This window comes from Nerophis ophidion, linkage group LG28 (assembly GCF_033978795.1).
Source record: "Nerophis ophidion isolate RoL-2023_Sa linkage group LG28, RoL_Noph_v1.0, whole genome shotgun sequence".
Taxonomy (NCBI): Eukaryota; Metazoa; Chordata; class Actinopteri; order Syngnathiformes; family Syngnathidae; genus Nerophis; species Nerophis ophidion.
In genome coordinates this window covers 4769050-4785185 of record NC_084638.1, presented here as the reverse complement: position 1 = coordinate 4785185, position 16136 = coordinate 4769050, and the positions used below count along the sequence as shown (strand labels likewise).

General features: G+C 41.5%; 1 protein-coding gene across 3 annotated transcripts in view; it reads left to right on the top strand.

Moving 5' to 3' along the window:
• Positions 1-16136, top strand: part of tnk2b (tyrosine kinase, non-receptor, 2b) — a 194768-nt gene that overhangs the window by 72615 nt on the left and 106017 nt on the right. For 2 of the 3 annotated variants that reach the window (XM_061890339.1, XM_061890343.1), the window contains exon 1: positions 79-518. The exons of the other annotated variant lie outside the window; for it this stretch is intronic. In XM_061890339.1, coding sequence (XP_061746323.1) covers positions 438-518 — 81 coding nt within the window. In that variant the 5' untranslated portion in view covers positions 79-437. Of the gene's footprint in view, positions 1-78; positions 519-16136 lie in introns of those variants that run through there. 3 annotated transcript variants of the gene reach the window in all.

The following is a 16136-nucleotide window of genomic DNA, read 5'->3' as shown; positions in this document are numbered from 1 at the left end:
TCCACTTTGGACTTATTGAAGACCACCAGATGCTGGGAAATTCAAACCGCAAGGGTTTTCTTTCTCCGCCGTGTTCTGTCTTCAACGAGGATTATTCGTCCAGAGCTCGCCAGAACGCTCCATCGAATCAGTTCTCGCAAAGATCAGCACCTGGTCAGTGAGCACGGGCATCATCGCTGAACCGTGAACTCTTTGTGGGAGCTGACTCAACCAAAACGGGGTTGACAATGAAGGTGGGGGTATCGCCGTCCGGCGTATAAATGAACTCCACTGATGTTTGTCAGCGGATGACATGCGGAAACACTGTCACAGGTTGTCTAATGAAGGTTGCGGAACTCGAAGCGAGCTGACCAGTCGTTTTTGACAAATCGCTCGAGCTGGACTTTGAGGAAAGGAGCAGACTGAAGCAAATATTGGGGAGGTGTTGAAGAACTGCCATGGGGGAGACCGCAGAATACCATCGGCTACAGGAAACCTCAGAATGTGACTATGACGCCCTACCAAGCGACGATGAAGAGGTAGATCTAAAATAGCATGTGAAAAACCATTGGTTAGATGTACAAGATGTATTATCAACTAGAAATGTTGATGGGCCTGCTATCTGTGCCCTGGACCTCTGGACCGGGGGTCCCCGGAAGCCGCTGTACTGTTAAGATGGTCGCAGAGTGTCAGAATCCGTAAGTTTTCGATGTCCATCCATCCATCCATCTTATTCTGATTATCCGAGGTCGGGTCTCGACTTCCCTCTCCCCAGCCACTCGATCCAGCTCCTCCTGGGGGATGCCCAGGCGTTCCCAGGCCAGCCGGGAGACATAGTCTTCCCCACATGTCCTGGGTCTTCCCTGTGGCCTCCTACCTCCCTAGGGAGGCCTTCGGGTGGCATCCTGACCAGATGCCCGAACCACTTCATCTGGCGAAAAAGCGTTTTAGGTATAACTGTACAAAATGAACCACAGAGCTAGCCTAAAACAGTAGCATTTTTTTTTTACATAGAAATGTTAACACTTAGCATGTGTGCTAAAGACAGCATGATAACAGTCAGCAATTTTCATACCAAGTTTTATGCTTTAAAGGTGAAAATAGAAAGAAAAAATTGTCAAAATACATGAAAAAGTTAGCTTGCTAACATGCTATTGTTTACATGCTAACAGTTTACAAGTGTCACATACCAAGTTGTATGACTCTGGGCTGAACGGTAGCAAAAGTAGTTCAAAAAGTTAGCGCGCTAATGTTAGCATGCTAGCAAGCTAACATGATAATAGTTAGCTTGTGCAAAAGACCAAGTTATAAGGTGTATGGCTGGGGAATTTAGAGAAAGAAAAAAAAATAGCTAAAAAGGTTAGCACTTTAATGTTAGCATGCTCGCAGTGTCACATGCCAAGTTATATGACTGTAATGTAAACAGTTGCAAACTTTGCCCAAAAAGCTAGCACTTTTATGTTAGCATTTCTAACATGCTAACGTGGATATCAATTTTATTTGTTGATTTTATTCAAGACAATTATTTTTTAAATCCACGTTTTTCTCCTCTTGCTCAGGCATACTTTTCGCCCCCATGAGTTTTCGTAGGCCTTGCCCCCGCCCCCTTACTTCCTTTAGCGGAGATCCACAATCCTAGCAAAACATGGCTAATGCTAACGAGGCCGAGACGTTTGTTCCAAAGAAAGGAAAAGTGTTGTCAGTGTTTTAGAATTTCGGCAACAGGCGCGAAAAAAATGACTGCATGCTGCAAGGTTTCTTTAAAAGGAGTAATCAGAGCAAAGGGTGGCTATTTTGAAGAAACTACAATATAAAACATGTTTTCAGTTATTTCACCTTTTTCTGTTAAGTATATGACTACACGTGTTCATTCATAAGTTTGAGGCATCTACTGACATTTTACAAATATTTTCTAATGGTTCTATTCATTTTAATAATACTAATAGTCATGAAAATAAAGAAAACACATTAAAATGAGTAGGTGTGTCCAAACTTTTGGACTGTAATGTAGTAATGGGCACATTTATATTAATATTTAAAATTTACGTATTCTGATAAATTTTTTTTTTTTTAGAAAACTGCGAATTAATTTAAAAAATGCATCACGTTAGCTTTTTTTCCCCTTCATTGCTGATTTTTCCTCACCGAAGACTTTATGAGAGCCAAGAAACATAATAAAACATCACTTACTGTACAAGGTCTGCTGTCATTAGAACGCCAACTGCTTGGATGTTCATATATTCCCATTTAGATAAAAAATGTCTCATAATCTTTGTAATAAAAACAGGCGTTTTTCGTGTCGTTCTCGCCACTTCAAGGACCTAAGAATCCCAACTTGTCAGATTATATCCTCAGCCATCCACTTTCCAGGGGATATGCATGATTCATGATCTAAAATAAACTTAGATGGAGCAGGGAAGCGAGGAAACAGCAGACCAGTCGATGATGTAAACATAGTTAACTGTTTTAATGACATTCAGAGTTATTTATGAATCAATAACGGAGCAGCATCTCCTCATCCGGAAACAACAACACCCGGAAAGAAAAAAAAATGATTTTAAGTACGCCTTATAGTCCGGAAAGTACGGTAAAGCACAAGTTTGAACCTCAGTGACGTATGTTTGCTAGCAATGTGTTTACAGTGGTCCAAGTTCCCTCTACTGTCCGTAGGAATGTATCTAACCAAGTTAGGCATGTTGTCATTTCTGGGCCGGCAGTTGAACAGCCCTGCTTTAGGGGCTCAAACATGGGATGTGGTTTGAATTGGTGATGACAGAAAATACGTATGTTTTTGCGTTTGCCGGAATGACTTCACATTGGAAAAACATATTTGATTCCCACGGTTGCTTCTTTTGAGCATTTGATTGAGCCGCCTCCTTGTTTGCTCTTTGCCCTCTTGTCTGTGGATGATGAGGTGCGGTGGGTGAGAAAGAACTTGCAAGCCGGACATTGGACTCCCTGAGATCACAGAGTGGTGCATCCCTTTCTGTGAATGCGGGCTTTTACCAGAGTGTGTGATGTGTCATTCCCCACTTCCCACTTCCCACTGTGCGTGTGGGCCTTTTCTTGCCACTAATTGTTTTACAGTAATCATCATTTCGCAGAATGAGGCAGTGCATTTTCTCCGGCACAATGCAGACCTCTCACACGTTTTTTTCTCCGTAATCTCTTTAGTTTAACAACTGATCCGATTTCAATTTGTAGTAATGCGGTGTACATGGTCGAGTCATTTAATTTAGGGTTCAAGTGAGCCTTTTTATCTCTCCCTAGTGCACTCAATATGCTGCTTTGCGAAAGAAACCCCACATTTCCCACCGCATTGAAACACCCCTTATAGAGTCAGTTACCGTATTTTTCGGACCAAAGGGCGCATCGTCATCTTTGTTGTAGCGGTGTAGCGTGCAAGGACGGATGGTAGAAGTGCCTAGACAGGAGGAGGACAGAGTGTAGGTACACAGAACATCAGAAGGTCAATGGATAGATAAATAGATAGATAGATAGATAGTACTTTATTGTTTCTTTCAGGAGAGTTCCTTCAGGAAAATCAAAACTAAATTAAAATTGTGCGAGAAAATGAGAGCAGACAGTGTTGACAAACAATGTTGCAACCTTGTGTGGGAACCGCAGGTGCAGAAACACATGTTTATTGGGATAAGGTAAACATCTGTTCAGTATTTTAACATAAAAGTGTTTGTTTGTGAGGCAATAAAATCCACAAAATGCAATGGGTCCATCAGACCCACAAAAGCTGGTTGAGAAACAACGATATGAACATTACAGAGTCAGTCACCGTATTTTTCGGACCATAGGGCGCACCTTCATCTTTGTTGTCGCGGTGTAGCTTGCAAGGACGGGAGTTGAAGAAGTAGAAAAAGATGGCGCTAACTGTTTTATGACATTCGGACTTCACTTATATCCATAACAGAGCAGCATCTCCTCATCCGGAAACAACCACACCAGAAATGTGTCCTATGAAAAGCCGTCCGACCGGAGCTCTCTAATAACCAAAGTTCCGTGGGTGAATAATGTAAACTCACTACACTGGTATGTTTTAGGTGTAGTAATTTGTAGTAAATGTGGTGTACATGGTCGAGTCATTTAATTTGGGATTCAAGAGAGCCTTTTCATCTTTCACCAGTGCACTCAATATGCTGCTTTGCTAAAGAAACCCGACATTTCCGACCGCATTGAAACCCCCCTTATAGAGTCAGTTACCGTATTTTTCGGACCAAATGGCGCATCGTCATCTTTGTTGTAGCGGTGTAGCGTGCAAGGACGGATGGTGGAAGTGCCTAGACAGGAGGAGGACAGAGTGTAGGTACACAGAACATCAGAAAGTCAATGGATATATAAATAGATAGATAGATAGATAGTACTTTATTGTTTCTTTCAGGAGAGTTCCTTCAGGAAAATCAAAACTAAATTAAAATTGTGCGAGAAAATGAGAGCAGACAGTGTTGACAAACAATGTTGCAACCTTGTGTGGGAACCGCAGGTGCAGAAACACATGTTTATTCGGATAAAGTAAAGATCTGTTCAGTATTTTAACATAAAAGTGTTTGTTTGTGAGGCAATAAAAGCCACAAAATGCAATGGGTCCATCAGACCCACAAACGCTGGTTGAGAAACAACGATATGAACATTACAGAGTCAGTCACCGTATTTTTCGGACCATAGGGCGCACCGTCATCTTTGTTGTAGCGGTGTAGCGTGCAAGGATGGGACTGGAAGAAGTGTCAAAAGATGGCACTAACTGTTTTAATGACATTCAGACTACTTATATCCATAACCTAAATGTGTCCCGTGAAAAACCGTCCGACCGGAGCTCTCTAATAACTAAAGTTCCTTGGGTGAATAATGCAAACTTACTACGCCGGTATGTTTAACTGTAGTAATTTGTAGTAATGCTGTGTACATGGTCGAGTCCTTTAATTGAGGATTTTAATCTTTCACCAGTGCACTCAATATGCTGCCTTGCTAAAAAGAAACCCGACATTTCCGACCACATCGAAACACCCCTTATAGAGTCAGTTAACCGTATTTTTCGGACCATTAGGCGCACCGTCATCTTTGTTGTAGCGGTGTAGCGTGCAAGGACGGGAGTGGTATAAGTGTCAAAAGATGGCGCTAACTGTTTTAATGATCTTCAGACTCTACTTCAATGAATAATGGAGTGTGGAAATTTATGTTCTGTGTACCACACACGCACACACATACATACACACACACACACACACACACAGCAGGGTGTAGGTACACAGAACATCAGAGGGTCAATTGTGCGAGAAAATGAGAGCAGTGGAACCTTGTGTGGGAACCACAGGTGCAGAAAGACATGTTTATTGGGATAAGGTAAACATCTGTTCATTTTTTTAAGATAAAAGTGTTTGATTGTGAGGGAATAAGAGCCACAAAATGCAACGGGTCCATCAGACCCACAAACACCGGCTGAGTAACAACAATATGAACTTTACACAAGGGTTGAATCCATAATGGAGCAGCATCTCCTCATCCGGAAACAACCTCACCGGAAATGTGTCCCGTGAAAAAACGTCCGACCGGAGCTCTCTAATAACTAAAGTTCCTTGGCTGAATAATGTAAACTCAGTAATGGCGTGTAATTTAGGATTTATGTGTGCCTTTTCATCAATAATTCCACCTGAAAAGCTTAAAAAATTGCTCTCCTTGTCACGACTTGGACTAGGATGTGGATTGTTTTACCGAGGCAAAGGAAAGTTGGCGCGAGCGAGGCGTGAATGAAGGTACATATTTATTTTTAATAAAAAAAGACAAACAAAAGGTGCGCACAATGGCGGTACAAAACTAGACTATGAAAACAAACAAAGCACAAAGGCAGAACCAAACAAACCAAAAACGCACGTGGCATGGACAGAATGATTAAACAGCATGGCTTGGCATGAAGGGAGTTGAGGCAAGGAGGTGATGTTGCCAGGACGAACAACAGAAACAGACAGGCTTAAATAATACTGTCCGTAGGAACGTATCTAACCAAGTTAGAAACAAAACAGAACATAACTAAACAAAAACATGAACAGACATGACACTCTTCAGTTCCCAAACCTTTACTGAGTGTTTTTAAAAGGAAAGGCCATGTAACACAGTGGTAAAAATTCCCCTGTGCCAACTTTTTTGCAATGTGTTGCTCCCATGAAATTGTAAGTTAATGATTATTTGTATAAGTTTCTCAGTTCAAACATTAAATATCTTTTCTCTGCAAGGTTGGAAAGGATTTGCAAATCATTGTATCCTGTTTTTATTTACCATTTACACAACGTGGCAACTTCACTGGTTTTGGGTTTGGTAGTATCCCTGCCCTTTTTATTGGTAGTCAACCTACTATTTATTACCAGTCAGGCCTCGCTGACGTCGACCCATGCCCTGAACTTTGCTTTTACTGTGACACATTCCTTCCAGATCGGTCAACGAATGAATGAAATACCTCACACCAGGAAGTGAGCTGGCAAAGGAGAGGATAGATAGTTAGTGGTTTTGTTCTCGCACATCCTGTGCAATTAATGACAGTACCTCTAACTTACAGTACCCAACTTCCGAGTTGATGATTTTAGGGTTGTCCTGAAGAATTTGGAGGTAATCCTCCTCTTTTCATTGTCCCATTTACTCTCTGTAAAACACCCAGTTCCATTGGCAGCAAAACAGGCCCAGAGTATAATACTACCACCACCATGCTTGACGGTAGGCATAGTGTTCCTGGGATTGAAGGCCTCACCTTTTCTCTTCCAAACATATTGCTGGGTATTGTGGCCAAACATCTTATTTTTTTTTTCTTCAGAAGTCAGGACGTTGGGAAGGCAAGTTCAAATCCTTAATTCTAGCCTGATTTAGCCATTCCTTTACCACTTTTGGGGTCATCTTCCTGTTGGAACCCCCAACTGCGCCCAAGACCCAACCTCTGTGCTGATGATTTTAGGTTGTCCTGAAGAATTTGGAGGTAATCCTCCTTTTTTCATTTTCCCATTTACTCTCTGTAAAGTACCCAGTTCCATTGGCAGCAAAACAGGCCCAGAGCATAATACTACCACCACCTTGCTTGACGGTAGGCATAGTGTTCCTGGGATTGAAGGCCTCCCCTTTTCTCCTCCAAACATATTGCTGGGTATTGTGGCCAAACATCTAAAAAATTTTTTCTTCAGAAGTCAGGACTTTGGGAAGGCAAGTCCAAATCCTTAATTGTAGCCTGATTTAGCCATTCCTTTACCACTTTTGGGGTCATCTTCCTGTTGGAACCCCCAACTGCGCCCAAAACCCAACCTCTGTGCTGAGGATTTTAGGTTGTCCTGAAGAATTTGGAGGTAATCCTCCTTTTTTCATTGTCCCATTTACTCTCTGTAAAGTACCCAGTTCCATTGGCAGCAAAACAGGCCCAGATCATAATACTACCACCACCATGCTTGACGGTAGGCATAGTGTTCCTGGGATTGAAGGCCTCACCTTTTCTCCTCCAAACATATTGCTGGGTATTGTGGCCAAACATCTAAATTTTTTTTTCTTCAGAAGTCAGGACTTTGGGAAGGCAAGTCCAAATCCTTAATTGTAGCCTGATTTAGCCATTCCTTTACCACTTTTGGGGTCATCTTCCTGTTGGAACCCCCAACTGCGCCCAAAACCCAACCTCTGTGCTGAGGATTTTAGGTTGTCCTGAAGAATTTGGAGGTAATCCTCCTTTTTTCATTGTCCCATTTACTCTCTGTAAAGTACCCAGTTCCATTGGCAGCAAAACAGGCCCAGATCATAATACTACCACCACCATGCTTGACGGTAGGCATAGTGTTCCTGGGATTGAAGGCCTCACCTTTTCTCCTCCAAACATATTGCTGGGTATTGTGGCCAAACATCTAAATTTTTTTTTCTTCAGAAGTCAGGACTTTGGGAAGGCAAGTCCAAATCCTTAATTGTAGCCTGATTTAGCCATTCCTTTACCACTTTTGGGGTCATCTTCCTGGTGGAACCCCCAACTGCGCCCAAAACCCAACCTCTGTGCTGAGGATTTTAGGTTGTCCTGAAGAATTTGGAGGTAATCCTCCTTTTTTCATTGTCCCATTTACTCTCTGTAAAGTACCCAGTTCCATTGGCAGCAAAACAGGCCCAGATCATAATACTACCACCACCATGCTTGACGGTAGGCATAGTGTTCCTGGGATTGAAGGCCTCACCTTTTCTCCTCCAAACATATTGCTGGGTATTGTGGCCAAACATCTAAATTTTTTTTTCTTCAGAAGTCAGGACTTTGGGAAGGCAAGTCCAAATCCTTAATTGTAGCCTGATTTAGCCATTCCTTTACCACTTTTGGGGTCATCTTCCTGTTGGAACCCCCAACTGCGCCCAAGACCCAACCTCTGTGCTGATGATTTTAGGTTGTCCTGAAGAATTTGGAGGTAATCCTCCTTTTTTCATTGTCCCATTTACTCTCTGTAAAGCACCAGTTCCATTGGCAGCAAAACAGGCCCAGAGCATAATACTACCACCACCTTGCTTGACGGTAGGCATAGTGTTCCTGGGATTGAAGGCCTCACCTTTTCTCCTCCAAACATATTGCTGGGTATTGTGGCCAAACATCTTAATTTTTTTTTCTTCAGAAGTCAGGACTTTGGGAAGGCAAGTCCAAATCCTTAATTGTAGCCTGATTTAGCCATTCCTTTACCACTTTTGGGGTCATCTTCCTGTTGGAACACCCAACTGCGCCCAAGACCCAACCTCTGTGCTGATGATTTTAGGTTGTCCTGAAGAATTTGGAGGTAATCCTCCTTTTTTCATTGTCCCATTTACTCTCTGTAAAGTACCCAGTTCCATTGGCAGCAAAACAGGCCCAGAGCATAATACTACCACCACCTTGCTTGACGGTAGGCATAGTGTTCCTGGGATTGAAGGCCTCACCTTTTCTCCTCCAAACATATTGCTGGGTATTGTGGCCAAACATCTAAATTTTTTTTTCTTCAGAAGTCAGGACTTTGGGAAGGCAAGTCCAAATCCTTAATTCTAGCCTGATTTAGCCATTCCTTTACCACTTTTGGGGTCATCTTCCTGTTGGAACCCCCAACTGCACCCAAGACCCAACCTCCGGGCTGATGATTTTAGGTTGTCCTGAAGAATTTGGAGGTAATCCTCCTTTTTTCATTGTCCCATTTACTCTCTGTAAAGCACCCAGTTCCATTGGCAGCAAAACAGGCCCAGATCATAATACTACCACCACCATGCTTGACGGTAGGTATGGTGTTCCTGGGATTAAAGGCCTCCCGTTTTATCCTCCAAACATATTGCTGGGTATTGTGGCCAAACATCTTAATTTTTTTTTCTTCAGAAGTCAGGACTTTGGGAAGGCAAGTCCAAATCCTTAATTGTAGCCTGATTTAGCCATTCCTTTACCACTTTTGGGGTCATCTTCCTGTTGGAACCCCCAACTGCACCCAAGACCCAACCTCCGGGCTGATGATTTTAGGTTGTCCTGAAGAATTTGGAGGTAATCCTCCTTTTTTCATTGTCCCATTTACTCTCTGTAAAGCACCCAGTTCCATTGGCAGCAAAACAGGCCCAGATCATAATACTACCACCACCATGCTTGACGGTAGGCATAGTGTTCCTGGGATTGAAGGCCTCACCTTTTCTCCTCCAAACATATTGCTGGGTATTGTGGCCAAACATCTTATTTTTTTTTTCTTCAGAAGTCAGGACGTTGGGCAAGTTCAAGTCCAAATCCTTAATTCTAGCCTGATTTAGCCATTCCTTTACCACTTTTGGGGTCATCTTCCTGTTGGAACCCCCAACTGCGCCCAAGACCCAACCTCTGTGCTGATGATTTTAGGTTGTCCTGAAGAATTTGGAGGTAATCCTCCTTTTTTCATTGTTCCATTTACTCTCTGTAAAGCACCCAGTTCCATTGGCAGCAAAACAGGCCCAGAGCATAATACTACCACCACCTTGCTTGACGGTAGGCATAGTGTTCCTGGGATTGAAGGCCTCACCTTTTCTCCTCCAAACATATTGCTGGGTATTGTGGCCAAACATCTAAATTTTTTTTTCTTCAGAAGTCAGGACTTTGGGAAGGCAAGTCCAAATCCTTAATTGTAGCCTGATTTAGCCATTCCTTTACCACTTTTGGGGTCATCTTCCTGTTGGAACCCCCAACTGCGCCCAAGACCCAACCTCTGTGCTGATGATTTTAGGTTGTCTTGAAGAATTTGGAGGTAATCCTCCTTTTTTCATTTTCCCATTTACTCTCTGTAAAGCACCCAGTTCCATTGGCAGCAAAACAGGCCCAGAGTATAATACTACCACCACCATGCTTGACGGTAGGTCTGGTGTTCTAGGGATTGAAGGCCTCACCTTTTCTCCTCATATTATGGCCCAACACCTCAATTTTTGTTTCACCTAAAACATTTCGCTAAAACATACCGGTGTTGTGACTGTACATTATTCACCCAAGTACTTTAATTATTAGAGAGTTCCAATCGGACGTTTTTTCCGGCCGTTGTTGTTTCTGGATGAAGAGATGCTGCTCCGTTAAAGATTTAAGTAAAGTCTGAATGTCAATAAAACAATTAGCTCCGTCTTTTGCGCCTTATATACTGCTAAAATGTGTGCCTGATATATGAAAAATATCGAAAATAGACCATTCCGGTGTGCCCTATGGGCCGGGAAATACGGTACCACGGAACTTTCCTCCAGAAGGTCTTATCTTCGTCCATGTGATGTAGAAATTATTGTAAACTCAAGACATCGTGTCCTTCTTAAGTGTATGTCAACTTTTGACCACGACTATATGCAGGAAATGGAATATGTCACTGTGGAGGGGTGGCGTGGCCTGTGGACCTGCAGCGAATTTTTGTTTCATCTGACCACAGAACTTTCCTCCAGAAGGTCTTATCTTTGTCCATGTGATGTCAGATGAAACAAAAAATGACTCTCCAATCACCTTATCACAAGAAAATAACAGTTGTAGAAATGATTGGAAACTCAAGACAGCCACGACATCATGTTCTTTACAAGTTCATGTCAACTTTTGACCAGGACTGTACGTATGAACACAGCCAAAGAGTGAATCTGTAAAAACAGAGCAATTCCTCAGGGTTAAAAAAACAAGCAGACTGATTGAAAGCGCGATCTGCTTCTAAAAACAGCTGGTTAAGGGTTTGTTTATGGTCAGCCAAGTGGGAAAGAGAGAGAGAGAGAACACTTTTGGAGGATTAGTGGCAGGAAATAAAAGGCAGCTCCAAATAGAGAAGAAAATGCAAGGGGGGTTAGACCCTGGGGAGATCGAGAAACTTGGGAGCAGAGTGGAAAATTAGGGATGACGAAGAAGTAAACATCAATAGGAACACAGGAGGTCAGGTACAATCCAAGAGACGAACACATTTGATTAGTTTTTACAAATAAATACTTTATAATTAACACTTTCAAACTCTAATCCCGTACTTTTTCCCCCTGCTTTGAACCCTGCGGCTGATTTAGGGATTTTTCTTCACTGGCAGCCACAATGTTTTGTTTTCAACAAATGGTTTCCATAGAACAGTGTTTTTCTACCACAGTCTGGTGTGCTTCGGGAGTTTATCTAGTTTTACCTTTTTGCATTAAAAATGTTTTTTTGCAAACCAGTAATTATAGTCTGCAAATGATGTGTTTTTGTTAAATGTCGGTGCTGTCCAGAGCCGGGCAGAGTAACCGTGTAATACTCTTTCGTATCAGTAGGTGGCAGCCGGTAGATAAATGCTTTGTAGATGTCGGAAACAGCGGGAGGCATGGTGTAGGTAAAAAAGGTATATAATCCCTAAAGCAAAAATAAACAAAAGGTGAGTGCCCCTAAGAAAAGGCATTGACGCTTAAGCAGAACGAAACTAAAACTGAACTGGCCGCAAAGTAAACAAAAACCGAATGCTGGACGACGGCAAAAACTTACTGTGGCGTGGGAGCAAAGTGAAACATTAGGCATAACGATTAAATAAATATCAATAGGAACACAAGAGGTCCGATACAATCCAAGAGATGAACACATTTGATTCGTCTTTGCAAAGAAATACTTTGTTATGATTAACACTTTCAAAGAGTACGGTATTTTCCAGCTATAAGGCGCTACTTTTTCCCCCTGCTTTGAACCCTGCGGCTAATTTATGGATTTTTCTTCGCTGTCAGTCACACTGTTTTGTTTTCAACGAATGGTTTCCATAGAACAGTGTTTTTCAACCACTAGTGAGATTATCCAATTTCACCTATTTGGGTTAAAAATATTTTTTTGCAAACCAGTAATTATAGTCCGCAAAGGATGTGTTGTTGTTGTTGAGTGTCTTTGCTGTCCAGAGCTCGGTAGAGTAACCATGTAATACTCTTCCGTATCAGTAGGTGGCAGCCGGTAGATAATTGCTTTGTAGATGTCGGAAACAGAGGAAGGCAGTGTGCAGGTAAAAAAAAGGTATCTAATGCTTAACCAAAAATAAACAAAAGGTGAGTGCCCCTAAGAAAAGGCATTTAAATTTAGGGAAGGCTAAGCAGAACGAAACTAAAACTGAACTGGCCGCAAAGTAAACAAAAACCGAATGCTGGACGACGGCAAAAACTTACTGTGGCGTGGGAGCAAAGTGAAACATCAGGCATAACGATTAAATAAATATCAATAGGAACACAAGAGGTCCGATACAATCCAAGAGATGAACACATTCGATTCGTCTTTGCAAAGAAATACTTCGTTATGATTAACACTTTCAAAGAGTACGGTATTTTCCAGCTATAAGGCGCTACTTTTTCCCCCTGCTTTGAACCCTGCGGCTAATTTATGGATTTTTCTTCGCTGTCAGTCACACTGTTTTGTTTTCAACAAATGGTTTCCATAGAACAGTGTTTTTCAACCACTAGTGAGATTATCCAATTTCACCTATTTGGGTTAAAAATATTTTTTTGCAAACCAGTAATTATAGTCCGCAAAGGATGTGTTATTGTTGAGTGTCTGTGCTGTCCAGAGCTCGGTAGAGTAACCATGTAATACTCTTCCGTATCAGTAGGTGGCAGCCGGTAGATAATTGCTTTGTAGATGTCGGAAACAGAGGAAGGCAGTGTGCAGGTAAAAACAAGGTTTCTAATGCTTAACCAAAAATAAACAAAAGGTGAGTGCCCCTAAGAAAAGGCATTTAAATTTAGGGAAGGCTAAGCAGAACGAAACTAAAACTGAACTGGCCGCAAAGTAAACAAAAACCGAATGCTGGACGACGGCAAAAACTTACTGTGGCGTGGGAGCAAAGTGAAAAATTAGGCATAACGATTAAATAAATATCAATAGGAACACAAGAGGTCCGATACAATCCAAGAGATGAACACATTTCATTCGTCTTTGCAAAGAAATACTTCGTTATGATTAACACTTTCAAAGAGTACGGTATTTTCCAGCTATAAGGCGCTACTTTTTCCCCCTGCTTTGAACCCTGCGGCTAATTTATGGATTTTTCTTCGCTGTCAGTCACACTGTTTTGTTTTCAACAAATGGTTTCCATAGAACAGTGTTTTTCAACCACTAATGTGATTATCCAATTTCACCTATTTGGGTTAAAAATATTTTTTTGCAAACCAGTAATTATAGTCCGCAAAGGATGTGTTGTTGTTGAGTGTCTGTGCTGTCCAGAGCTCGGTAGAGTAACCATGTAATACTCTTCCGTATCAGTAGGTGGCAGCCGGTAGATAATTGCTTTGTAGATGTCGGAAACAGAGGAAGGCAGTGTGCAGGTAAAAAAAGGTATCTAATGCTTAACCAAAAATAAACAAAAGGTGAGTGCCCCTAAGAAAAGGCATTTAAATTTAGGGAAGGCTAAGCAGAACGAAACTAAAACTGAACTGGCCGCAAAGTAAACAAAAACCGAATGCTGGACGACGGCAAAAACTTACTGTGGCGTGGGAGCAAAGTGAAACATTAGGCATAACGATTAAATAAATATCAATAGGAACTCAAGAGGTCCGATACAATCCAAGAGATGAACACATTTGATTCGTCTTTGCAAAGAAATACTTCGTTATGATTAACACTTTCAAAGAGTACGGTATTTTCCAGCTATAAGGCGCTACTTTTTCCCCCTGCTTTGAACCCTGCGGCTAATTTATGAATTTTTCTTCGCTGTCAGTCACACTGTTTTGTTTTCAACGAATGGTTTCCATAGAACAGTGTTTTTCAACCACTAGTGAGATTATCCAATTTCACCTAATTGGGTTAAAAATATTTTTTTGCAAACCAGTAATTATAGTCCGCAAAGGATGTGTTGTTGTTGTTGAGTGTCTGTGCTGTCCAGAGCTCGGTAGAGTAACCATGTAATACTCTTCCGTATCAGTAGGTGGCAGCCGGTAGATAATTGCTTTGTAGATGTCGGAAACAGAGGAAGGCAGTGTGCAGGTAAAAAAAAAGGTTTCTAATGCTTAAACCAAAAATAAACAAAAGGCGAGTGCCCCTAAGAAAAGGCATTTAAATTTAGGGAAGGCTAAGCAGAACGAAACTAAAACTGAACTGGCCGCAAAGTAAACAAAAACCGAATGCTGGACGACGGCAAAAACTTACTGTGGCGTGGGAGCAAAGTGAAACATTAGGCATAACGATTAAATAAATATCAATAGGAATTCAAGAGGTCCGATACAATCCAAGAGATGAACACATTTGATTCGTCTTTGCAAAGAAATACTTCGTTATGATTAACACTTTCAAAGAGTACGGTATTTTCCAGCTATAAGGCGCTACTTTTTCCCCCTGCTTTGAACCCTGCGGCTAATTTATGGATTTTTCTTCGCTGTCAGTCACACTGTTTTGTTTTCAACAAATGGTTTCCATAGAACAGTGTTTTTCTACCACAGTCTGGTGTGCTTCGGGAGTTTATCTAGTTTTACCTTTTTGCATTAAAAATATTTTTTTGCAAACCAGTAATTATAGTCTGCAAATGATGTGTTTTTGTTAAATGTCGGTGCTGTCCAGAGCCGGGCAGAGTAACCGTGTAATACTCTTTCGTATCAGTAGGTGGCAGCCGGTAGATAAATGCTTTGTAGATGTCGGAAACAGCGGGAGGCATGGTGTAGGTAAAAAAGGTATATAATGCCTAAAGCAAAAATAAACAAAAGGTAAGTGCCCCTAAGAAAAGGCATTGACGCTTAAGCAGAACAAAACTAAAACTGAACTGGCCGCAAAGTAAACAAAAACAGAATGCTGGACGACAGCAAAAACTTACTGTGGCGTGGGAGCAAAGTGAAAAATTAGGCATAACAATTAAATAAATATCAATAGGAACTCAAGAGGTCCGATACAATCCAAGAGATGAACACATTTGATTCGTCTTTGCAAAGAAATACTTCGTTATGATTAACACTTTCAAAGAGTACGGTATTTTCCAGCTATAAGGCGCTACTTTTTCCCCCTGCTTTGAACCCTGCGGCTAATTTATGGATTTTTCTTCGCTGTCAGTCACACTGTTTTGTTTTCAACGAATGGTTTCCATAGAACAGTGTTTTTCAACCACTAGTGAGATTATCCAATTTCACCTATTTGGGTTAAAAATATTTTTTTGCAAACCAGTAATTATAGTCCGCAAAGGATGTGTTGTTGTTGAGTGTCTGTGCTGTCCAGAGCTCGGTAGAGTAACCATGTAATACTCTTCCGTATCAGTAGGTGGCAGCCGGTAGATAATTGCTTTGGAGGTGCCGGAAACAGAGGAAGGCAGTGTGCAGGTAAAAAAAGGTATCTAATGCTTAACCAAAAATAAACAAAAGGTGAGTGCCCCTAAGAAAAGGCATTTAAATTTAGGGAAGGCTAAGCAGAACGAAACTAAAACTGAACTGGCCGCAAAGTAAACAAAAACCGAATGCTGGACGACAGCAAAAACTTACTGTGGCGTGGGAGCAAAGTGAAAAATTAGGCATAACGATTAAATAAATATCAATAGGAACACAAGAGGTCCGATACAATCCAAGAGATGAACACATTTGATTCGTCTTTGCAAAGAAATACTTCGTTATGATTAACACTTTCAAAGAGTACGGTATTTTCCAGCTATAAGGCGCTACTTTTTCCCCCTGCTTTGAACCCTGCGGCTAATTTATGGATTTTTCTTCGCAATCAGTCACACTGTTTTGTTTTCAACGAATGGTTTCCATAGAACAGTGTTTTTCAA